Source organism: Phyllopteryx taeniolatus, chromosome 19 (assembly GCF_024500385.1).
Source record: "Phyllopteryx taeniolatus isolate TA_2022b chromosome 19, UOR_Ptae_1.2, whole genome shotgun sequence".
Taxonomy (NCBI): Eukaryota; Metazoa; Chordata; class Actinopteri; order Syngnathiformes; family Syngnathidae; genus Phyllopteryx; species Phyllopteryx taeniolatus.
Window position 1 is genome coordinate 11,712,704 of NC_084520.1, and position 24,171 is coordinate 11,736,874.

Sequence of the window (24,171 nt, forward strand, 5' to 3'; positions counted from 1 at the left end):
ATTGCATCTATTTTTATTTTACATTGTTGTTATTTATTTAATTGTATGATTGATTAATCATAATGAGGACAGCCGCTATCGAAATTGGATGGATCTTCTGACAATGCCATGACATTTGTATTTGTTATTTATTATGTGTTGTTTTTTAATACATATATTTATTTAATTTGATATTTACACTATTCACAAAACTAATGGGTATTGGGCTTTCGGACGAAATTTCAGGATAAACCTAAAATGCACTTCAACTTTTACAGGCGAACTTCGTTTGACCTTCTCTAAAGTTTTGAATGCACATGTCCAACTGTTCAGTGTTCCAGTACTTTTTGCATATCTTTCTGTTCTCTGACAAGGAGCTGAACTGCAAAATTCACAACAGGTGTTCGATCCATGAATGGACTAATACATTTTCACGGATGTCAACTTCTCTGCCTTTCTGTGACGCTTCCAGTCTCACTGTCTCTCTGTATCTCGAGCAGTGTGCCGTGGCACATTATTGTGCTATGAGACATCAGGTGTGCTGCGGTAAAGGATCCAATTCCACTTCAGGTCCAAAAATCCTTTATGTATCTTTGTTCATCTATGCCAGCAACGTATCGTGAAAAGCATAACAATTAAATGCTATTCCACTAGCTATCAGAATGTACAGTTAACCTCTGAATTGACCTTCTGTGACATATTTATTTGGTGATTTTTTTCTAATGTAGAATATGTCCCTTCACTGGCTCAATAAAGGTTGGCAAACACTTCCCCCTAAGAACATTCTGTTTAAACCCTTGCAATCATGAGATATTGTTGATCCATTGTTAGGTGTCGTCTTCGTCTCTTGATGCCAAAATGTCAACAGCACATTGAAGAGGACTGTTTAAATGCCAATTCTAATTGAATCGGGACATTTATTGGATCAAGTGCCTTTTGTGAATTTTGCGTTTCAGTTCCTTGTTGGAGAACATCAAGTTGTGCAAAAAGTATTGGATCTATGTACAGTTGAACGCGCATTCAAAGGTTTAGAGGTCAAAATACTGTTAAGGTTATAGTGCCATTTTACGTTTTTGAATAGTGTAAATAGTAGACGATAGACTCAAATATGTAATTCATAAATTTAAAAATCTAATCCATTTTAATAACAACACAAACAATAATATACACAATTTTACACAATAAAATTAAAGAAAATGACCAAAATAAAAATATTAGACCTCAACAGAAAAAGTATGAAGTAGTGCGAAAAATTACACTGCGAACTTAAAGTTGTACATTCTTGAGAATAAAGTAATATCCTTTTTTTTTTTTTTTTAAATTAAATTCGTAATATTACAAGAATTAATAAATATTTTCGGGGGAAAAAAAAGAATATTTTATTCGTTATACTGTGAGTGTGACGTAGTAGTCTTTGACCTACATTTTGTGAAGGAGTGATTTGTCTCCCTCTAGTGGACGACTTACTCAACCACACCATCAGTGATTCCTCTCTAACGGTTGCATTGCAAGCTCCAGCTTGATACTATTAGAAGGGTGGTTCAAAAAAAAAAAAAAAACAAGCAGAAGACGTCCACTCCACTGCGTTTGCCGGCGTCAGCATCCGTATGACGTTGCGTCAGGTCTTTCTCGACTTCCGGTCCTGCCGCGGCTAACCCACCGAGGTCCACCACCATGGAGGTGAACCGGGATGAGGCGGAACGGTGCATCGACATCGCCGCCGCGGCGCTGGGCAGCGAGCAACCGGACAAGGCGAAGAGGTTCCTGGAGAAGGCCCAGAGGCTCTTCCCTACCGAGAAGGCGAGGGGTGAGTCCAGCCTGCCAGCATTTGAACGCATCACCTGCTTTTTTGCAAGGATGTGTGTGTGCACATGCAGTATGATGTTGATGTACAGTATGGGGGTGGGGGTGTGGGTGCTTTGGAATGGTGAATTGCAAAGCTAAAGTGGCTAAGAACAACATCGCAAGCAATGGAACACCTTCAACACACGAATACAGTATTAAAAAAATAAAATAATTCATGTATCAATTATAGTGCTTGAACAATAGGCCATTTGGAACAATTCAGTGGGAAAGTGCATAAAATAATCTTCTAAATAAAGTCGTCTTTCTTGCTCGCAGATCTCCAAATAAGAGGTAAAGTGTGCTCGCTTCAAGTTGTTTATTTGTCACCCCAAGTTATAGTTAACTGTAAATGTGAGACATACAAAATGATTCAACATTTTATATTAAAAGGTTCTAATCTGGGCTATGGCCTTCCTGTGTGTAGTTTGCATGTTCTCCCCGTGCGTGAAATTAAAATTGAGTGTTGTATTTTGATATTGGGTAAATAGGTTGGTGAATCCAGCTCTAAATTGTCCATATAGGTGTGAATGGTTGTTTTTCTATATGTGCCCTGTGATTGGCTGGCGACCAGTCCAGGGTGTAAAGTCAGCTGGAATAGGCTTCAAATGGATGGATATTTAAACACCAAAATGTTCAACTAAACCATATAATTTCATCTAGTGAAAGTTAGCTAGCTTCATGATAACATATAATGAGAAATGTCCTTGACAGGCTAACAGAAATTAGCATGTGTGTCACGGCAATTCTAAATCTTCAAGCAACTGTTACTTTAACACACTGAGCAGCAATGCATACAAAAAGAAGATACAACAATGCTCACAGGCATTTATTCTCTCTGCACGGGCTTTTTTCGTCTTCTTTTTTTTTAGAACCTACGCTCCATTATTCGCTGAACGATTCTATTTTTGTAATTTTTATGAAACACCCTTAGATACCACAAGATGGTGCCAAAGTCCTGTCTAAAATAAAAGTAGTCCATTTCTAGTATTTTCAGGGGAGAAATTTGGTGGGAAATTGGACAACAAATGTCAACAGATGCCATTGTTATTATGTGTCCTTAGTGCTGCTGGAGCTCATCTCCAAGAATGGCTTCACGCCCAGACAAGGCGCACACGCGGACTTGAATGGAGACTCAGGACCTCGACTACGACAGAACCAAAGTGACCGTAGCAGACCCGAAGAGAAACCCGCAGATACCTCAAAGTCCTACACCGCAGAGCAGGTGGATGCTGTGCGAAGGTATCTTATATATCTAAGAATGAATAAGATACTAAAATGATAAATAAAAAATATATATAATGGATTTGTACAAATAGATTCAAATGATAATACAAAACAAAAACAAAAACAAGAAACAAGCATTTCGCTAACCGAATCCCTTTGTTGTTGGTGCAGGATCAAGCAATGCAAAGACTTCTACGAGATCCTTGGCGTGCAGAAGGACGCGTCTGAGGACGAACTCAAAAGATCTTACCGCAAGCTGGCGTTAAAATTCCACCCGGATAAGAATCACGCTCCCGGTGCCACGGAGGCGTTTAAAGGTAACTTTCATTGAAAGCTGTTTGAGCATTTATTTGATATTCTTGATATCATCGCTGATATCCAGCTTAAGGTCCATGTACTAGTACGCTCTAGGTCTTAACTAGTAAGGCAATTCAACGCACGGGTGCACTAGTAGAATGTCTTACTAGTAACGTTTTTTTACCACTACAGTGGACCCCCACATACTTGTGGTAAAACACCCGCGGATTCACCAATTCCCAAATATTTGTTTCCATTTTTTTTCTTTTTCTCCCTGTTTTTTTTTCTTTTCATTTTTTTCATGTTTTTGTTAATTTTTCTTTTTGTTTTCTTTCTTTTTGGGAGGGCGACCAATCCCCAAAATGCTGATCAAGAATATTGGCGGTTTAAACAAACAAACAAACGAAAGAATTCCCAATGCAATTATCCGCGAGTGTTCGCTATTCGGCCCGTTTCCTATCCTCCGCAAATGGCGGGGGTGCACTGTGCTGCCTTTCAGTACTGTATGACATTTCTGCACACAAGTAGGACAACTTTGGCATACTACAAAATAGTAGAACAACATGGTCATGTCACTAGTAGTACCAATAGCACGCAGTTGTCAACTAGCGCGCAGTTTGAGTCCAGGAGCTGACTAGTCCGTGTCTACTAGTTGGCCTTAGAAACATACATGTTACTACCGCATCACAGTAGTTTATTAGAAAGGCTTAATTGTGTCCTAGTGGGATAAAAGTTGCAATACTAGTGGAAAAATGTCGCTTGTAAGACACAGCTATTCTACTAGTGTGCTGACTTCTGAATCATCTTACTAGTAAGGACAAAGAGCTTAATACGACTTTGACCTTAAGCTGAATATCAAGGACACTGAATAAATGGCTTTCTATGAATGTTGCTCTGCCAGAACGAGTAGAATCACCTGATTAAAATGTCGTTTTTTTTATCAACGAGCAGCTATTGGGAACGCGTACGGCGTGCTGAGCAATGCCAACAAACGACGACAGTACGATGCGTGCGGCGAGGAGCGGCGGCATCCTTCCCAACAGGCGGACGCAAACTTTGATGCGGATATTTCCCCCGAGGACCTTTTCAACATGTTCTTTGGAGGAGGAACCCCGGCGAGTGCGTCTCACCGCGAGCGGCGTTCAAATGACGTCTACTGGTTGGTTATTCATTCGACTTGTTTGGTTATTTAGGCAGTAACCAAGCGCACACAAATGGGAGGATGCGTCACCAGAGACCGCCAAGAAGAGAGCGACCGCGAGACGTGAGTTGTCCCACAGCCATTCGCCGCTTTAGCCACCAGAGAGAGTCATTGAGTCATGTTACTGTGACGCCCTACTGGGTTTGTTTTCCCTCTTAGAAATCAGACAATTACAGTGAATCCCTGTTTAAAGCAGTGTAGGGTTTTTTTTTTGGTGCAAAATAGAGTGCTGACTTTTAATTTTGACGTTTGAGATATGATTCATGGACTTTAATGCACTTTTGTTACCAGGGTTGAAAACAGAAGTGGCAAAATGCGCATGAATCCGTAGACACAGATATTTTGGATGATGGAATGTCGAAATCTCTTATACTGCTACTTTGATTCAGGCTGCAACTGTGCCTGCCATTACAAGGTTGATGTAATAAAAACATTATAAGGACAAACATTGAAGCCATAATTTATTAATAATTCTGATTATGACTGTTACAAGGTAATGTTCTTGACAAACGTTTGAAAATATGGAAATTCAGACGAATTGTTCTGGAAATGAATTTTTATAGGTTGGCAGCTCTGAAGTATCTATTAAAAAAAAAACCTGGTACTTTAACTCACAGCTTAGTAGGGGATCTTCTCTGCCTCTTCTTGCTTCGTAATTACGCTCGGTCAAGGAACGAATTAAATCAAAGTACCTCTGTACCTCCGAATGTTTTAGGGTTTCATGCTTTTTATTGGACAGCGACATTATGCATTTTGCCTCAAAGTCATTGCTGAGATAATCTTTGATTCATTTTCCTCAGGGGGGCCTCGCCCTCTTCGTGCAGGTTATACCCATCCTCATTCTGGTTATTGTGTCGGCCCTCAGTCAAATCATGGTCAAGAGCCCCGCCTACAGCCTCAGCTATCGCCCGTGAGTTAAAAAACAACAACAACAAAAGCACTATAGTTACTCCCAGAATCGTCGCAGCGTAGCTCCCTGACACTTTGTCACGTGTCAGGTCGGCGGGACACACGCAGAAGAGGCTGACGGAGAACCTGAAGGTGGCGTACTACGTGGCTGAGCACTTCTCCAAAGACGTCAGCGACGGGAATATAAAGCGCTTGGAGCAGACAGTGGAGGATGATTACATCTCCAACCTGCGCAACAACTGCTGGAAGGAGAAACAGCAAAGTATGTGGTGAACTCGATAGGCCTGGAAGCAGGTTGAGCCACCAGGTTCATAATTGTCATTTTTCTTGGAGTAGGAGGATTGTCATTTGTTAGCATGTATAGCTTTACTTGGCACGTTAGCTACCGCGAAGAAAACAATTCTATTAAACTGGAAAAACAACCAAGCGATTACCATCAATCAGTGGCTAAATCTCATAGAATATATTGCGTTAGAAAAAAGATCAGCAGAACGAAAAAAAATCAATTCCACATATACGTAGATGGCTGGTCACCTTTCCTCAACATGCTAAATCGAGACTCTTGATTCCTTTGTCTGAGTAGGGTTCCATTTGACAATAGCAAGACTATAAGTAAACAATGGAATTCTATATTCTTTGTTGTTGTTTCATTATTATTCTCTTTATTTCTTTTTTCTTTTCACACATTTTAGATCGGTTTGCATGGTGAAAAGACGCATGCATCCTGTGGGGATCTTCTCCTCTTGTCTTGTTTTTTCCACAATTCTACTGTAACGATTTTCCCTTGACTGGTTTGTATTCTCTCATGGGCAGAGGAAGGCATGTTGTACCGAGCACGCTATTTCGGTGACACGGATCTGTACCAGCGGGCGCAGAGAGCTCGGACGCCGAGCTGCGCCAAGCTGTCCGAGATCAGCGCCTCCTTTCACGGCTGAGGTCGCGTCGCCTCCCTCCTGTATCGCGAGCACTGTAAGTATCTATGGACAGCTTACTTACAATATACGCTTGTTAAATTAACTTATTTTAAGGAAGGAAGGAAAGAAGGGAGGTAGGGAAGTATGAAGGGAAGGAGTGGTGGAAGGAAGTAGGTATGAACAAAAGGAAGGATTGAAGGGAGAATGGAAGGACAGAAAGAAGACAGGAAGGGAGGTATGGAAGGAAGGACAGAAAGAAGGATGGGAGGAAGACGAGAAGGAAGGAAGGGAAGTATGAAAGGAAAGACTGTAGAAACCCAAGTCACAACGAGAGGAGTAATTCATGCCGACTGGATGATTGTTTGATCGATGATTGTTTTATGCTGGATGAGAAGAAAACAAATTGTGATAATTAATACCTTTTTATAATTGATTTATTCTTTGTTTGGGTCCCTTCTAGACCGACCTGCCTGTAAATAGATAAGCTTACCCCCCGAAGACGACATGCAGCAAGACAAAGCGGCTCCTGCTAAACTGGTTTAGAGTGACGAAGCAACGGGATATGGGTGAGGATGAGCGACAAGACATCAAATTGTATTTCATAAGCCTGCGGCAGCGGACTTCTTTTGATTTTGGTGTCGAATCGACGGGCAAAAGTTTGGGCATTCGGCTTCAGTTGCCCCTTTGAAGTAACCCTTTGAATCTATGCAGAAACAATGTGAAAAACTCAACCACGCCTCGTCCGTAACCTCACATTCGCCATCGTTGATGTCTCGTCCGCAGTACTGTGCAAAAGTCACAGATCCCCTCGAATGATGCGCTCACGTGGCTTGCAGGGGGATTTTTAATGGCTCGTAGATTGTCAAAATTGTAAATTAACCCCTAATTTATCTCTAACCCCTAACCCTACCCTTTAACCAGTGGTGGTCCTAGCTTGAAAGGGGCCCTGTGCGAGCCCACCCTTTGGCACCCCACCACCAACAACCCGCACGCACACACCTCTTTTCGCAACTGTTCGGCAGAAGGCGATTCTACAAGGGGGTGCAAATTCCCCATACAAACGCCAATGATTTACATGTCATGACTGCCAATCGAAAAACCACATAGGATTTTTTTCTGGCATTAACAACAGAGCTGCCTCGCTGAAAGCGACAGGTGGTGGGTTCTCGTAGCAAACCAGCAGCTTTGCCTCAACGTTTGGAAACATTTCACCACAAAATGAGACCAGTAGCTCGGTCACTTGCAAAATATGCAAGTCTATCCTCAAATATAATAAATGCACTCCCTATCTGGAAAGGCACAAGCTAACGCTAGGTGACAAACTTGTCACAGAGAAAATATACGGAATATACTGTTGCGTCTACTTAAATGATGAAATGAGGATCAACAACCTGTTTATTGTGAAAATGAAAAAATGTAAAACAGAAAAAAAACCCATCAAACTAGCTTTTCACTCAGCGCTTTAGAAATTTACTGTCGCTGAGAAGAAGGTAATTAAAAAAAAACACAATACTTCCTTGTTTATAGTATGTTTTAAAGTATTATTTCGGTTGAGAAAAAACAAAAAAACTATTATCAATCACACTTGAAACTGTTGCAACCATGTTTTTACTGTACGTGCGATACGGGGGGGGAAAAAAAGTACAATAAAAAGTGGAAATGCTCAACAACGACGTGGCCGCTTTGTGTTTCGGAGCTGAACAAACAGACTTAAAGCAAAGCGCCCGGTCAGCACTTTTTCAAGGCCGCAGCTGGGAATGGTGGCCCCCGCACGTGCACGTTACTGGGCCGACGTGCAGCATGTGCTTGGCAGGAAGTGCAGTGTCATGTTCGCAAAAAGGCCTTCCTCCTTTTTTTTTTTTTAGTGTGTGTGTCGCCGGGCAGACTTTAACAACCTCCCGTCTCAGATCGCAGAACCTGTCCAATTCATGCAAAAGTTTCCCTTTTTTTCCACTTTGTAGATGCATGCGACAGGTGGCCATACTTTGGGTGAAGCTCATTGGCCATTTTCATGAGGGACACCTGTGCAAGCTAATGACTGCATTGCATCATATTAAGAGCCGTATCTAATATTTTTACCATTACCATAATTTGGGGGTTTTACTTCATAATAATATAATGAATATATACATTTATTGAGTAAACAGACTAAAAAGTTTGTTCAATTTTCTGTATTTCTAAATAAATGTATTTATAGATTTATGTTATTATGAAGTACGCAAAAACAAACAGAAAATTATGTTTTATTTAATATTTTATTTATTAAATATTTTGATTGAGCTGTAAAGGAATTGCTTTGAAAAAAACATGTTTGAATTTATTAGAATTTCTGTCATTAAAAGTCAAATGTACGCCAATCATTTTTCTGGGGTTTAATTTTTATTTGTCTCTTTTATTTCAGTGAATCACCCATTAAAATGAAGTCAATTATTATTTTTTAATATGACAAGACATCATTCATACATTCACCAAAATGACTTCATTTGGTTTTGTTTTATATGGTATGTGCCTAAACTATTACTTAGTTTTCATATTTATAATTTGTAAATACATATCAAAATGCTTCAATGAGTGCTCTCTCTCGCTCTATATATATATATATATGTGTGTGTATATACTGTATGTATGTACATATACTGTGTATATGTATACATACATATACACAGTATATGAAAATACATGTATTATTTGTCTTTTTATTTCAGTGAATGACACAATTTAAATGAATTAAAAAATAAGACATTCATACATTCAGCAAAATGACCTTTTTTTTCTTTTGTTTTTTACATGGCATATGTGCCTGAAATATTAAATTTTTAAATTCTAAATATATATATGCACTCAGTGCCTCATAAAGGACGGAATATTAAAAAAATAAAAATAAACCCTACATCATAAGTGTGTCTCTCTCTCTCTCCAAAACCATTGATACTTTGCAGGAAAAACCACCAGGACTCAATTTGTTAAAAAAATAATTTATTTATTTTTTGCGGCTGTGAAAATACAAAAGCAAAACAAAACGTGCAAACAAAGTGCAATGTCATATGAGTATTTGAATATCAAATAAATAATTGTCCACACAGGTATGGAATGACGTTTGACTAGAAGCTGTTATGTCAAATGATGTAGTTTTTTTTTTTGTGTTTGTTTCCGTCTCATAACCGTATAGCTGTAGCTGCCATTTGGGCGGTTTCCATAGAAACTGAGGTACACACTTGCTTGAGAATGCTTCGCTTGTACCATAGTGACATCATTCATTGTTAGGTTACAGTCATCTTCAACATTCCTCAATCAGCAGCTCCTCGGAACAGTACAGTTTCTTCTTAATGACGCGGAATCCGGTGCTCAGCTTGATAGCTCGCCTCCCCGCCGGCGATCTGGAGCTAAAAAGTCCTTGGATCTTAGGCCACAGCCCGCCGGACTCCAGCCTCAGCACCAGAGTCAGCTGAAAGGTGGGCACCAGGTAGGGGTCCGCGGAGAGCTGCGCCACGCTCTCGCACTGCGGCCCCCGCTCCACGCACAGGTCCACCAGGGCGCCGCGCAGGCCGCACGGCTCGCTGGCCGCCAGGTGCAGGAGCTCGCCCCCGATGCGCTCCAGGAGGCGGTCGGGGATGAGGAGCTTGGCGCAGCGCAGGGCGCACGTCGAGTCCTTGGCCTCGCGTAGGCTGCGCTCGATCAGCTGCACCACCTCCTTCAGGATGGCCGCCTCCGTGGGGTCGTAGAAGAGGTCCTCCTCAGACACCTCGGACACTGTTGGGATCGGAAGGATCACGACGATTACAACTCAGTCAGGTTGGCGGGCTCGTTTGCGTGTGAGCGTCTGGGAGCGTGTTGTGGCCTACAGCAGCACCTTTGCGAGTGTTCTCATTTGGTATTTGACTTCAGCATGTCCATCTAATTTGTCCAGGGCCTTTAGACTCAGTCGTGCTAACCAATGCAACTTAAACTAGATTAGCAATGGGACTATTTCTTTGACCAATCACATTTCAAATTTGCCTCAGAGGGACGCATTTTTCAGTCTTCTGACTGGTTGGTCGGAGCAACGTAAAGTAACAAAATAGGTCTGTAGCGATTTGCATGCATTAATAACATTCTTTTTTTAAATGTTCTTTTCATGTTATTAGATAATTGTTGATTCTGAACTGCTGCAGTTGATGTACATGGAACAGCTTTGCTGTTATATTGTTTTTTTTTTTTTTTTTATTTTTTTAATATAGTATTGATAGTTTCTATAATTCTGATGTGATAGTAGTGGTATTAAGGTTGATGAAATCGATTACGCCCCCCCTGAAGGCCCAGTTGCCAAACACGTGTTTTACCCACCGGAGTCCGAAAGGTCGCTCCTGCTGCTGTTGTTGGACCTGGACTCCATGCTGTCGGTCAGCTTTTGCACCAGATTGCCCCATGACAGCCTCCTGGGGCTGCTGTCCACCGGAGACGGGGGCGAGCTGCCAGTTTGCACGCTTGCGGAACTCGAATGCATCGTCTGTGTCAAAGAAAGAGGGCGACAAAACAAGGTGATGAGAAGACTGTTGACTTTGCAGAGAGGCTTAACAAAGAAACTTGAGCACAAAGTACATCATTTTTGTACGGAGCCCTCGAGACTTGTGGCCAGAATATAGATATAACAAGCTAACAAAATGCTTATTTGTGGCCATGAAATACTAAATTGTAGTCATGGGTAATTGTGGCTGCAAAGTAATATGCACACAAAAATACAAGTGAATTACAATAATGATCATTTCATAAATATCATTCCACAATTTAATTTCCCCTTCCCCCCATGTCATGTCTGGGCCTTCGTACTTTTCCTTTTTTTTTTTCTCTCTCTCCTACAGTGTTCGGAAAGTCACCGTGGAGTCATTGTGCACTTAACATATTTTTTATTAACAGACATGATAGGAAACGGGGGGTACAGTGCAAATGAATAAAATGCGAAATATACAGCTCTGGGGAAGGGAAAAAAATAAATCAACAAATTGGACCTTTTGGGGTATTTTGATCATTTTTCATTTTCTATCAATAAACGCTCTAAATGACAACGTGGAATTTGGGAATTATGTTGTCAGTTGTTTCAACCAACATAGAGCTTTCAATTGCAAAACCAGATTAACTGATCATCTTGGAGTGGTCTCTTAATTTTTTTTTTAGAGCTATACAGTAAAAAGAAACAGGAATTAGAAAAATGCACAGTGACTTTCCGGACAAAGTGTCATCAAATGTCAGTATCGAAGTCCTTACCTTTAACGACAAAAGCAAAAAATGTCAGTGATTCGAAGCTTTATTGTCTGCAAAAAGCAACCATCGGACAACTTCCTGCGTCTCTCGTGTACTCGTCGAGCAGCTGTCGAAAAGCTCTGCTGCTCCGGCATCCCCCGCAACAATGTTTATATAGTGGCTCTCAGGCCACGCCCTTTCGTCCGACCAGCCAGCCAATCAAAAAGACGAGGCACGTCGGCCACGCCCCCGAGCTCGAGCTTGCCTGGTAACACGCCAGCAGTGAACAAAAAAGAAGAAAAAAAAGGGGGGCTAATGTTGAAAAGCAGACCCCCGCTGCTGTGGAAATGTACAGAGACTTGCCCGGGCTTGTTGGGAGCATATATTAAAAAAATATTTTGTTTTATATTCAAGCGAGGGGGAACATTAAATGACTAAAAGTCGCTATCTGGTTAAGCTGGTCGCATATTCTGTTTGGCTGCAAAGGTATGACATCACCTGTTTTGCTCCTAAAGCATTACATCACATTTTTTTCTGCTGCAGAGCCTCGAAAACAACACTGCAGCAGCAGCAGCAGCAGCAGGAGCAGCAAGCAAGCATCTCCGTAAAATGACAATTAAACGCTCTGGATGAACAAATATCCACGACGTCGCACTTTATTTGTGTTCATGATGCACATGAGCATAAGTACAATATACATTTATATTACCCAGACATCTCAATTTGCAGCCGTTCAAATGTGACATTAGAAGTGTTGTATATACATTTATTAAACATTCTACATACAGATGGTGTAAAGTTGCACATAGTTGCACTCTACTCTATACCAGCGGTGGGAAGTAACTAAGTACAAATTGGTTACAGGTATCTGTACTTCTACTTCAATGCAGTGTGAGCAGTCAAGTAATAATAAATCCGCCTGCAGAAAATGAAGGTAGCCTATAATGGCGCTCTGACATTATTACTCAGTAGACCTCGACGGACTAGTGTAGCGATTCTCCAACTTTTTACACCAAGTACCACCTAAAAAAAAATACAAGTAAAACCATCATGACCAACATTAAAATATAATAGTGTAGTGACCTTTATCAATGAAATCATTCGGAATTTTGTCAAACATAAAGTTAAATGCTACACGATACCAATCCAAAGACAGTGGTACAATATTATTTCTTATGCTCGCTTCTATTAGTGTATTTGAATATGTGTATGTTGTTATTTGCTGTATAGTGTGTATCTGTTTTTTGTAATATGCACACGTTTACAATGTATTATTGTTATTATTTCTAGGTTTCAAGGGGAATTAGAAATGATTATTCGTAGATATTATGCATAGCAACAGATTTTCAGTTTCATCTGTCTGTCTGTATTCTACGAGACAGGATGTTCTCCGTCAATGTGTACCAATGACGTTGCATCAGCCATCAGCTGATTGGTAAAAAAAAAACAAAAAAAACATGTTTTGCTGCTCCTCGATGCCATAAAGATGACACTCGCAGCTGATTTGTTTGTGATGAATTGCGCACGGGGTAGCACAACGGTCAAGTGGTTTGCATGCCCGCCTCACATTTCTGAGGTTTTGAGTCTCGGCCTTCCTTTGGGGAGTTTGCATCGTCCCAGGTTCCGAAAACATGCATGTTCGATTCATTGAAGACTTGAAATTGTCCATCGGTGTGAATGTGAGTGGGAATGCTTGTTTGTCTATATGTGCCCTGTGATTGACTGGTGACCAGTCTCGGGTCAGCCGGGATAGGTGAGATGAAAGTTGTGCATGCACGGCGTTAGGTTGCAAAAGAGGAAGTTGTTTGTGTGTGAGGAAGTTGGGAGCAGTACTTCGGCGGTTACACGTGAGTGGGAGTGGCTGTCTAAACAAGACAAACACCGCAAAGCACACTGTGTTCCAATAGGGAGCGAGGGGGGCTGGCCCACGTCTTACAGTGTGTGGCGGGGCCTATTGGCGACCCCCCAAGAAAATGTAGGTCAATCTTTTCCTAGAATTGGTGGTCGTATTTCTTTATATCTTTTTTTTTTGGGTACTCTGCTTTCTTATACTTCTTCACTCAAGATTATGGCTTTTCTGTTTGACTGTTTTTAAACATTTGGTTTTTTAATCATTGCGTTATTATATAAAGTATATATTTATATATTTTAAAAAATATATATAGTTCATATAGTCACTGATAGTGTAGTGGTACACTCGCCTGACTTTGGTGCAGGCAGCGTGGGTTCAGTCCCACTCAGTGGCGGTGTGAATGTGAGTGCGAATGGTTGTCCGTGTCTATATGTGCCCTGTGACTGACTGGCGACCAGTTCAGGGTGTAGTCCGCCTTTTGCCCGAAGTCAGCTGGGATAGGCTCCAGTGTCCCGCGACCCTAACCAGGATAAGCGGTGTTGAAAATGGATGGATGGATAGTTTATATATATATTTTTTTATTTGTAGCTTGGATTCTACATTTGTTTTGTTACTTTACATGCTTGCATTTATATTTGCACTCCTTGACTGCATTTATCATTCAGATGTATTTTAGTAGTCCCTTCAGTAGTCCCCCGCTATATCCCGGTTCACACTTCACGGTTCCGCTATTTCGCCGATTTTCTTTTGGGTTAAGTGTATAGTTGTTACTCAACATTTTTGAACTGTTTGTACAATATTTTTGTTTCTGTCGATTCTTGCTGTCTCTCAATATATAAGTTTGAATATGTTTGTATTGCTTTAAAAGTGTGTTTAAAGGCAAAAACAAAAAGAAGTGCTATAAATGCTATAAAAACATGGCTAGAGTATTTCTATATCACGGTTTGCGCTTATTAATCCCTGCAATGGAGGGCGAATTGCTGTATGTTGTTTAATTGTAGCTTTTTTAAAAATTAGATTCTACATTTGAATTTATTTTCTTTCTATTTGCGTGATTGCTTTTATATTTGCACTTCATTTATTTTTTAGAATTTAATGTTGACATGATCGTATGTTGTGTACATTATTTTTCTACAAATTTATTTACATAGGGATTTAAATATATTATGTGCATTTACTGCACTGTATTTATCATATTTTACATTACATATTATGTACACCCGCGACCCTAGTGAGGAGAAGCGGCTCAGAAAATGGATGGATATTATGTACAGTGGATATAAAGTCTGCACACCCCTGTTCAAATGCCAGGTTTTAGTGATATAAAAAAAGAGACATTTCAAAACATTTTCCACCATTAATATGATCTATAACCTGTATGACTCAATTGAAAAAACAAAAAAATCTTTTGAACTGACATAATGTGGTTGCCCATTATTATTTAACATTCAAAGTCATCTTAAATGGTAGTCAGCACACACCTACCGCCGTTTAGAGTTCCTCTAATTAACCCCAAAGGAAGTTCAGATGTTCTAGTAGGATTTTCCCGACATTTTTGTAGTCACATCATACAGCACAAGCAACGGCCGGTAGAGCGCTTCCACCGCATCAGAGGGGTCTCATTGTTCAAACGTATCAATGAGAATGGTGCAAATGAATTTCCAAGGAATTAAATATTCCGTCATCATCAAGTGGAGAAAGTATGGCACAACCGTGATATGACCAAGAACTGAATTTCCCTCCAAAATAGATGAAAAGATGAGAAGCAAACTGGTCAGCGAGGCTGCCAAGAGGCCGACACAGCATTGAAGGAGCTGCCTGCTGTCTGGCAAGTACTGGCTGTTCAGCACGTGTGACAATCTCCCATCTTCTTCATATGTCTGGGCTATGGGGTAGGGTTGCAAGACAGAAACCTTATCTTACCAAGAAAAACATAGCAACCCTGGCTACATTTTGACAGTTTGCACAAATACACCTGAAATCTCCCAAACGCATGTGGAAAAAATGTTCTGATTAAACCAGGGTTATACTTTTTGGCCACAATTCCAAAAGGTATGTTTGCCATGAACACAACACTGATTATCACTATAAGAACACAATACCTAAAATAAGGCACAGTTTTTGCAGAATCATGCTTTGGAGCTGTTTTTCTTCAGCTTGACCTGGGGGCTGAAAAGGCGGAGGGAATTGTGAACAGTTCCAAATACCAGTCAGTGTTAGCACAAAACCTTCAGAAAGAAAAAATAATGTCAAGAAAAGCCTACTAGAACATCTGAACTTCATTTGGAGATACACTCAAAATGGTGGTAGGTGTGCACAGACTCTCCATTTAACATGAGTTTAAATGTGATTGGTTCATTCTGAACACAGCCACATCCCAGTCGTCAGCGGATGTGCACACTTGTGCAACCCCATTATTCCAGTTCATTTTACTTCACCTTTCGAAAATATTTTTTTTTTCTTCATTTGAGTTGACTGAGTACAGGTTATAGGTCATGATAATGATGGAAACAGTTTTGAAATTATTTATATTGATCTCATTTTAACCTGGCATTTGAACAGGGGTGTGTAGACTTTTTATATCAACTGTAAATTATGTATAGTAGAAATAAATAACTACATACACACAAATGTTTTAACATTTTGAAATAAAACATTTTATGTCATTTATTTTTCCTCATATACAGTATGACAATTCTTTATTGTTTTTAACCATTGTACACACAATTGCTTTAATTTCTTTATCATATAAATTAAAATGTTTTTTTTTCTCAGATTCCACATTATTTGCTGTTAAATACATTTCAATATTATACATTATATATATATTTTTTTTTAGAATTTATATATTTTTTCTGATGGGACATTTTTAGGTTTTCTCTGCACTGTGATTCATGTAACAAACAACTCTCTCTGTACGTATTCCTACGTCACAGTCAGACCAAGAACCCAAACTTGAGTACCCGCTATGAACTTTTATTGGTAAGCTTTGAGTTCCTGACACCGGAGTTCTTAGAAAGTGCGGTCGAGCACGTCAAACTTTTGAACTGCTTCCTAGGATAAAATTCCAACTGCGTCCACAGGCGTGCGTTTGCAAAGCGGCTGGACTGTCCTACCCCAACCGCGACAGTACATTCTGTACACTTCACACCCTACTCGCAGCGAATTAAAAAAAAAAAAAAAAAAAAAAAAAACACTCACACGCTCATTCACTTGGGGGAACAAAACAACGTGTTTGCTCGCTGTCAACACAGCACGCCCGCTGATACTTAGGGGCGTGACGTGTGACATCACTGTTTGTTCAACTACAAGTTTGTGTGTGAACGAGCGCAGTTTTGTGGAGAAAAACAAACAGCGGCTGACACGTAGAACCTACGACTTTTTAATTACACGCATAAATGGGTTGTTTGTGACTGCTTCTGTGTCACCCTTTCACATCATTTATTGGTGGGAAGTAACTAAGTACAAATACTTTGTTACTGAAATTAAGTACAACGGTGCTTTGAGATAACATTTTATTTTGGTCCGACTGTACTCTTAAGGCAAAACACTGGTTTCTCAAATCATATTTCCCCAATAAATGAATGGAAATGCCATTAATCTGTTCCAGCCTCAACCCCAAAAAACATATTTTTTGTAATGTGTTGTTAATGAGGAAAATAGCACTATTATATTGTACTTTATAAAAACATGTAGCGGCATGAGCCAAGGAGCATTAAAGACAAGGCAAAAGATTCGGAGAAGGAAATTATTTCCTACCCAATGCTAGAATTGTTTGACATTGGCAGGAATATGTTTGCATAAAAAACAAGCCAATGCTAGTGAGCTCTTGGTTAAAAAAAAAAAAAAAAAATATGACATGTAAGAGGACTTTTTTTCTTCTCAGTATGAGCACTATGCAAGTTAATAAAAGAGGGAAACTATTTTGTGTGCAGATGAGTTTTCTTCCATTTATTGTATGTAATTGACAGTAAAAAAAAATCATTTTTACTTTTGTACATTTCAGTCTGTACTTTTATTTTTACTTACTGCAAGTATATGAGTTGAATTAGTACTTCTACTTTTCCCAGTCTTTTTTTTTTTTCTCTCTCCTTACATGTAGTTCTACTTACCGCTGCCAGCCTTCCCAGTTAACATGGACATTTGACTTCTAAAGCCGTCAATGGCAGTGAATCTGTTAAGTACAGAGTATAAGTACTTTAGCCAAGTCTGTTTATTAGCTAAAGAAAAAAAATCCCTGTTTTAAAAAAAAAACAAAAAAAAAGACGTCTGCGTGTGCTTTTGTTTACGACGGCGTGAATCCCAGGAGCTGTTCGATGGGCTTGTATCGCCACTCGTCCGCTTCCAGCTCCTCCACCAGACTCGCCAGCTTCTCCATGCGGGACACTTGTTGATCTGTTGGAAGATTGATACTCAACAATCAGCAAAAAAATATAAATATATTATATAGGTAGTCCCTTTTTTTTTTGTTTTTTTTCTCTCTTACCGTGTTTGACCTGCTTCAGTGCCGATGCCACTTGGTAGCTGAATACCGACTCGCATAGAAACCTGTCTGAGCCGTCTGTCAAGGGGAGCACAAGAGTGTTAGGGAAACTGCTGCATGTGCGGGCGACATTTAATACTGGCTGCAAATAAAACCTCAGAGTAGGGCTGGGCAAGTTTATTTGTCAGGACGAAAAACATTTTTTTTTAGGAGCTTCCGTGGTTCACACTGCATAACCGCTGATGTGCACTACTTAGACTAACAACATGGCTGCGAACAGAGGAGCTAGTTCACAAAAGTACAATCACTAATGCAGGGATTTATCCACATTGGAATCTTTTGACCTGAGGTTTGTGTTTCCAAGCCACAAATATTTTGCCGAGGTCGCCTTGCCTCAGCTGTACAACTCCACACGAAGCGCGTGAGAGATCTGGCAACAGAAAATAATCCATCTGAGCTGTACCATTCGACGTCTCATTTGATGATGTCAAATTGTTGAACGTTTAAATGTTAATTATTTTGCCTGTACGTCGCCACTTTGCAACCCATAAAAATACCAATTACTACTTTCCTATTAGTGCCACAACTTCCAGGTACAAGCCAATGCTTGGTCAATTTTTTGTTTTGGTGTTGCGAGCAAGCTCCGGATACACCGCCGCTCGAGTGAAGTGGGAAAAAAAAAACAAAAAAACCTGCAGGTAGTGCAATGCCCGCGCATGTGGGCAAGGAGAGCCACAGTTGCCGATTCAGCGTCAGAAGTTTATTGAATAGGACAAAAAAAATGCAAATACAATATGAGAACACTCGGAAGGAGCTGCTGTCGGCCACAGCTCACGCTGAAATATCCCCACTCCGGCTAGTGGCGTCACTGATTGGGCCACGCCCCTTAAAGGCACACATCCAACAGAGTGATTAAACAGCACACACTGACCATCTTGATCATGAAATTAATCATTTTGTTAATCCCTTGAAATCTGTGTAAATCCGGATTTGTCTTCGAAACATACATCCTACTGCGCATGGGAACAATATTTCGACACATACCTTCCATCATTTCACCGGCTCCTTTGGGGTAAGTGTACAGGACCTTCCTTGGGGGAATGAGCTCCGAGGCGCTGAAACCCGAACCGGTCACCGAGCTGCCGCTAACGCCTCCGGCCGAGGAGGACGAAGAAGACGCCGCCATTGCCTGTGCAACATTTGGAAAAACACGCACTTGTCACATAAACTACATTTGTATCCAACATTACTAGTTAGGCAACGGGGCTCGTGTAAACACTAAGGTTAGCTCGTGCTAGCCATTATCACTCCCGCAAGCGAAGCGGCCAATCGAGTAATACGCTGACACCTCGCCAAACATCGCAATTTGATCACGTTCTAATCTAATTTACCGTCAATGCGCGTGATAACCTGCAAACTTTGACGTCAATGCGCACAGCTGACGCTGCTGTTTTGTTTACATCAAAAATACTTCCTCTGCATTTTACGACAAAGCCGGCCGTTTTACGGCAAAGACTTAACTATAGACCTTACAAATACGTGGATTGGAGAACGTAAGGCAAAATTAACCCTCCACTTTACTTACAGATTTACTAAAAGGAGCCTCAACGGAAAACCAAGGGATGCACACGAGTTGCACTCATAGACATCAAATATACATAGATTTGTTGCCGGGGTACCCAAGAGCATCACAAAGCGACAACCTAAAGTGCACAAATTAATGCCTCTCATTCACCCATTCACACACAAACACGCCACCATATTTGGGAAACACATAGGCACCAAAAACAACGTATGTGACTTTTATTCCGATGTACATTGGTAGCTTTAACAACTGTGCAAACATAAGAAAAAGTACATATTTATAAGTACATATTTATAACCATCAATATTTTTTACGAGTGTAAAACGGTCGACATATTCAAACTGCAAATGAATGAGGCAACTTCACGTATCGCTACGGTTTGACACATGCAATATGGCGGCTACGTTGACGTGACTAGTTGGAGCCTAGCGCGTTATCTATTTCGATGTCTATGACTGAGTTGCACGTATGTAGCTAGCTTACTTGACAAGTTATAACAATTTGCTATTTTGTGACACATTTGTTGAGCGTAATTTCCCACGATAGTTACGATTTATTTTTCACGGGCTCTAGTTGACAACATGGACGTTTTACGCCCTCCTGTAATTAATATAGATGGAAGAATATACCGAAGGAACGTCATTCAAGAAGAACAGTATGAGGAGGAAGAGGGTTTTTCCTACATGGGACCACAAGGTGAGTTGACGAACTTTGACGTCTGTCAATATTAACATTAGTCCCCTAGCTAACAGGTGGGGGAAGTGTTATAAACAAATAATTAGAAAAGGGGGGAGGTTTGTGGTTCAGAAAGTGATGAGAATTTGTCGTGTAGAGAGCGAGGAGTTCGAGGCAGAAGAAACCTGTGACATTCACGTCATTGAACAGACTGAGAGAGGATTCCGTTGTGCCATCGACGTGCCAACTGTCCTGTACAAGTAAGTCATGCAAAAATACACACACAAAAAAACAACAAAACAAAAACACGTTACACTGTGGAAAATGTTCATCGTTCTTGTTTTGGCTTCATCCGACAGATACATCATCGGGAAAAAGGGAGAAACGCGTAAGCGCCTGGAGTCAGACACAAAGACGTCAATTAACATCCCCAAGCAAGGAGTGGAAGGACAGATAGGTACAACTCTTATTGGAGCCGAACCGGAAATTAGCCTGTTTTGAGGGGGCAGCCCTGTCTTATGCAAATGAGCCACTGCTCACCCTACACACGCCCATTTTCATACGTCAGTGCCGGGGAGCTGAAACACAGACGCAAAAGAGACATCAGTGGTTCCTCAATTTTTAGCTAGTCCGTGGAATGTCGTCTCAGCCTTACTGTAACTTGGTTGTGTATTTTAAACACTTCATGATGGGAAAGATTTATTTTCAAGTTCTTTTTCCTTCTGACAGTTGTCACGGGACCGCACAAAACTGCCGTCTCGTCCGCCATCACGAGAATCGAGGTCCTCATCGACAACTTCCGCAAGAAGCAGCCTTTCACACACTTCCTGTCGTTGCCTCTCAATGACCCCAAAATCCAAGAGGGATTCCTGAAGTTTAAAGATGGAGTCTTGGAGCAGTGTTCACAGGTACAATAAACATACAGTGCATCCGGAATGTATTCACAGCGATTCACATTTTCCACATTTTATGTTTTATAGCCCTCTTCCAAAATGGAATAAATTATGTTTTTCTTCTGCAGATTCCGCGCTGTATTGCTATCAAACAACAGACAGTTTGAGTGTACTTTTTTTTGGGGGGGGCGGGGTACGCAGGACCAAGGATTAGATGGAAGCATCTTTCAGAACCCGGCAAAGCTTCACCTGACTGTCGGCACCCTCACGCTGTTGGATGACTCGGAAGTGAGGAAAGCAAGTGAGCACCTCCAGGACTGTCAAAACCTTATCAGGTATGTTGTTGATCTCTAACATTGTGCTTTTACGGATAAATATTAAGTATTTTTTGTTTTCCATTTTTCCTGTCAGGGACATCACAGGAGGCCAGCCTCTGCCTTTACGGGTGACGGGCGTCGAGTATATGAACGACGACCCCGGAATGGTTGATGTCCTGTACGCCAAAGTCAACGTGAAAGACGGCTCTGATAAGTAATAGAAGTAAAAAAATAATTTCTTTGCTTTCAAGTTTACTGACACTGTTCATCGCGTGTGGTGGTTATGCGCCAGGTTGCAAGTGATCGCCGATCGCCTGGTGGAGTATTTTATCTCGCAGGGGCAGATGGCGAGAGAGTGGGACAGAGTCAAGCTGCATGGCACTGTGATGAACACCCGATTCAGAAAAGACACTACGGGTACATAGCAATGGCAATATAACAAATTGTTCACTTTAGTTGTGTTTTTTACTTATTTTTTGATAAGTTAGAAGGCTAAAGATGCAATTGAGGCGATCTTCAGCCAAACTTATTTTAATTATTTTTATTTACAACAGAGAGTGGAATGTAGCAAACGTTTCTCAAAAATCCCAAAAAAATCTAACCAAACAAACCGGGGGCGCATTTGACTTTTAAAACACACAGATGCTTCAAGTCAGTCGTATATATATATATATATATATATATATATATATATATATATACATACATATACACACACACTTTGCCCACCCCTGAACCAAAAAACAAACAAACAACTGAAGCAGTCAAACAAGAAAACCATTCAATCACAGATTATAACAATCTAACCAACCCAATGATAACAAAAAGTACCAATGAAACCATCGAGCTAAACAAACCAACCAACCACTGAAACAACCAAACTAACCAAAACTCCAAGTCAAATAAACAATCTAACAAAACCAATTTCATGAATCATCTAGAAAATATATTCTCCCAGTTTGCAAGGGCCAAAGTATGTGTCTATTAACACATCATTTCCTGCCTTGTTTTTTTTGCATTGGGCATAAGTAAAAAAAGGAAAGTTGTTCAGCGTGTTTTCCAATATACCCGAGTAGAGCTGCGATGTCGACACACATGGATCCGCAACAACAAATTCCTCAAGAGACAGTTGCGGCATCCACAGCTCTGTTTACGTGAACCCACAGCATGTTTTCCAAGTTCTGACAAAGGCCTCATTCATTCAGGCCTCGGATCAAGCCTTCCCCGCCCTCCGATGTTCCCAAACATGTCCCAACGCAGCATGTTTACCAGCATGAGGTCAACATCAATTATGACCTGAATTTCACTTATTGAAATAGCCTTGATTTTGTGCCCACTGCATCAGCATGTGAACAAGACAATTTGATTTCAAGACACCATGTTGTGTTTTGTGATGTCAAGTACTGAGGTCCTTTTCCACATTCTCCTTTTTTTTTTTCCCCAGTGAAAGAGGCGAGCGGGTCGGGAAGACAAGGCACGAACGAACGAGAGGCGTTTGATGCCAGAAAGATATTAAAGGTGACAGAAATTATTTTCAAGTGTGGTATGAATACCACTAGCGGTACACAGGCTCCATCTAGTGCTTTGAGAGAGAATCACTTAAATTAATTAACTTTTTTTTTAAATCTAGTGCAGTACATTTGTCAGGTACAGTTCAGTTGTATTTAACTTTTAAGTACAGTACATTTTGATTTAATCATTTAAAAATGTTTTTTTCCCCCAAATACTATGCTACTGTAATTTAACATTGGTCATCGTGGTGGTACTTGTAGAGTGAAGTATTTCTTTAAGTGGTATTTGGTATAAAAGGTATGAGAACCACTGGGTTAGAGGAATACGATCAATTTCATTTAGAATTCATCACAAGTTAATTAGTCAGATTCATTTTTAGTATCCACATCCAACACGAATTTGGTTTTAAAACTAGAAAGCAAATATCCCACGGTTACTATTTTGTAAACAAACATACAAATTAAAAGTGAGTATAAAACACACTATGGGGAAAGGTTACGAGAAAAAGGTAATGTTACAGGAATTAAGTGTAATAGTGACTTAGTTTGGCGACTCCTAATGGGACAAGCCGCAAGGTGCAACAACTATTTGAGTCTCAAAATCTTTATAATGTTGCTTGTAACCAAGGTAACACAAAATTCTGACACCCTTTTCAGTGCTGATTAGTCACACAGCTAACTGTTTCTAATCTCGCCATCCGTCACCTGCTTCATGACACAAGCACAGACGTTATGTCCAGTCTAAAATGTGCATTCCTTTTTATTGCAGATATTTGGAGCTTATCATTTCGGAGAGCTAGATTTGAACACGGTGTCACTCTCGCAGCGATACTCAGCCGACTGCACGGGCTACTACGCCTCTGCTGGAAGTATCAGCTTCTCCTGAGATCACACTGCCCTCAAAGACTCTTCCAAGCCTTGGAATTCTTTATACAAATGTGATACTTGGCTGCCGGCCGGCAGTGGCGCTCTGAGGGATTCTGTCCAGTTGGGGGCAGCAAAGGCTTTTGTTTTCCCCTCTCAAAGACCCAAAGAGGGGTCCGCCACTGTATGGGAACATGGAATTCTTAAGAAACTAATAAAAATCATGCCTACAACATAACTTCTTAATAATGAGTCATGGGTATCTCGCTGTGATTTGTGAGCTTGTGTTGAGCCGATATGAACTATTTTGATCACTGCGTTTTCTTCACCTGACGTCCCACTTGGAATAGTCGTGTGACCCAGTTTGAGTCCCAACTTTAGCGTACAGCTGTCAGCGATGAGGAT

At 40.6% G+C, this 24,171-nt stretch overlaps 4 protein-coding genes across 4 annotated transcripts; 2 read left to right on the forward strand and 2 right to left on the reverse strand.

The window, feature by feature from the left end:
* The first annotated feature begins 1,313 nt into the window (after window positions 1–1,313).
* On the forward strand, window positions 1,314–8,039 carry dnajb12b (DnaJ heat shock protein family (Hsp40) member B12b). Its single transcript, XM_061755588.1, has 9 exons — window positions 1,314–1,786; window positions 2,886–3,063; window positions 3,220–3,365; window positions 4,297–4,464; window positions 4,539–4,609; window positions 5,347–5,456; window positions 5,545–5,717; window positions 6,269–6,424; window positions 6,830–8,039. The coding sequence occupies exons 1-8, from the start codon at window positions 1,654–1,656 to the stop codon at window positions 6,388–6,390; spliced, it is 1,101 nt and encodes a 366-aa protein (XP_061611572.1). The 5' UTR covers window positions 1,314–1,653; the 3' UTR covers window positions 6,391–6,424; window positions 6,830–8,039.
* Window positions 8,040–9,328: 1,289 nt separating this feature from the next.
* On the reverse strand, window positions 9,329–11,767 carry ddit4 (DNA-damage-inducible transcript 4). The gene is made up of 3 exons (XM_061755590.1): window positions 11,611–11,767; window positions 10,693–10,855; window positions 9,329–10,119 (listed from the first exon to the last, which is right to left on the reverse strand). The coding sequence occupies exons 2-3, from the start codon at window positions 10,850–10,852 to the stop codon at window positions 9,647–9,649; spliced, it is 633 nt and encodes a 210-aa protein (XP_061611574.1). The 5' UTR covers window positions 10,853–10,855; window positions 11,611–11,767; the 3' UTR covers window positions 9,329–9,646.
* Window positions 11,768–17,361: 5,594 nt separating this feature from the next.
* Window positions 17,362–19,461, reverse strand: anapc16 (anaphase promoting complex subunit 16). The gene is made up of 4 exons (XM_061755592.1): window positions 19,313–19,461; window positions 18,966–19,110; window positions 17,925–17,999; window positions 17,362–17,833 (listed from the first exon to the last, which is right to left on the reverse strand). Exons 2-4 carry the CDS (start codon window positions 19,105–19,107, stop codon window positions 17,724–17,726), a joined length of 327 nt encoding a protein of 108 aa, XP_061611576.1. The 5' UTR covers window positions 19,108–19,110; window positions 19,313–19,461; the 3' UTR covers window positions 17,362–17,723.
* Window positions 19,462–19,945: 484 nt separating this feature from the next.
* ascc1 (activating signal cointegrator 1 complex subunit 1) lies at window positions 19,946–24,004 on the forward strand. The gene is made up of 9 exons (XM_061755589.1): window positions 19,946–20,202; window positions 20,339–20,441; window positions 20,541–20,638; window positions 20,911–21,089; window positions 21,276–21,409; window positions 21,486–21,605; window positions 21,684–21,808; window positions 22,836–22,909; window positions 23,672–24,004. The coding sequence occupies exons 1-9, from the start codon at window positions 20,088–20,090 to the stop codon at window positions 23,786–23,788; spliced, it is 1,065 nt and encodes a 354-aa protein (XP_061611573.1). The 5' UTR covers window positions 19,946–20,087; the 3' UTR covers window positions 23,789–24,004.
* Window positions 24,005–24,171: the final 167 nt, after the last annotated feature.

What these genes read in the sequence shown, in the direction of transcription:
- ascc1 (XM_061755589.1), top strand. Translation starts at nt 20,088, where the DNA reads ATGGACGTTTTACGCCCTCCTGTAATTAATATAGATGGAAGAATATAC. An exon ending in GTGAAAGACGGCTCTGATAA is followed by an intron (nt 21,606 to 21,683) that starts GTAATAGAAGTA and finishes GTTATGCGCCAG; the next exon opens with GTTGCAAGTGATCGCCGATC. An exon ending in ATTCAGAAAAGACACTACGG is followed by an intron (nt 21,809 to 22,835) that starts GTACATAGCAAT and finishes TTTTTTCCCCAG; the next exon opens with TGAAAGAGGCGAGCGGGTCG.
- anapc16 (XM_061755592.1), bottom strand. Translation starts at nt 19,107, where the DNA reads ATGGCGGCGTCTTCTTCGTCCTCCTCGGCCGGAGGCGTTAGCGGCAGC. An exon ending in AGCCGGTGAAATGATGGAAG is followed by an intron (nt 18,000 to 18,965) that starts GTATGTGTCGAA and finishes TCCCCTTGACAG; the next exon opens with ACGGCTCAGACAGGTTTCTA. An exon ending in ACTGAAGCAGGTCAAACACG is followed by an intron (nt 17,834 to 17,924) that starts GTAAGAGAGAAA and finishes ATCTTCCAACAG; the next exon opens with ATCAACAAGTGTCCCGCATG.
- dnajb12b (XM_061755588.1), top strand. Translation starts at nt 1,654, where the DNA reads ATGGAGGTGAACCGGGATGAGGCGGAACGGTGCATCGACATCGCCGCC. An exon ending in CCCTACCGAGAAGGCGAGGG is followed by an intron (nt 1,787 to 2,885) that starts GTGAGTCCAGCC and finishes ATGTGTCCTTAG; the next exon opens with TGCTGCTGGAGCTCATCTCC. An exon ending in CTGGAAGGAGAAACAGCAAA is followed by an intron (nt 5,718 to 6,268) that starts GTATGTGGTGAA and finishes TCTCATGGGCAG; the next exon opens with AGGAAGGCATGTTGTACCGA.
- ddit4 (XM_061755590.1), bottom strand. Translation starts at nt 10,852, where the DNA reads ATGCATTCGAGTTCCGCAAGCGTGCAAACTGGCAGCTCGCCCCCGTCT. An exon ending in GAGCGACCTTTCGGACTCCG is followed by an intron (nt 10,120 to 10,692) that starts GTGGGTAAAACA and finishes CGATCCCAACAG; the next exon opens with TGTCCGAGGTGTCTGAGGAG.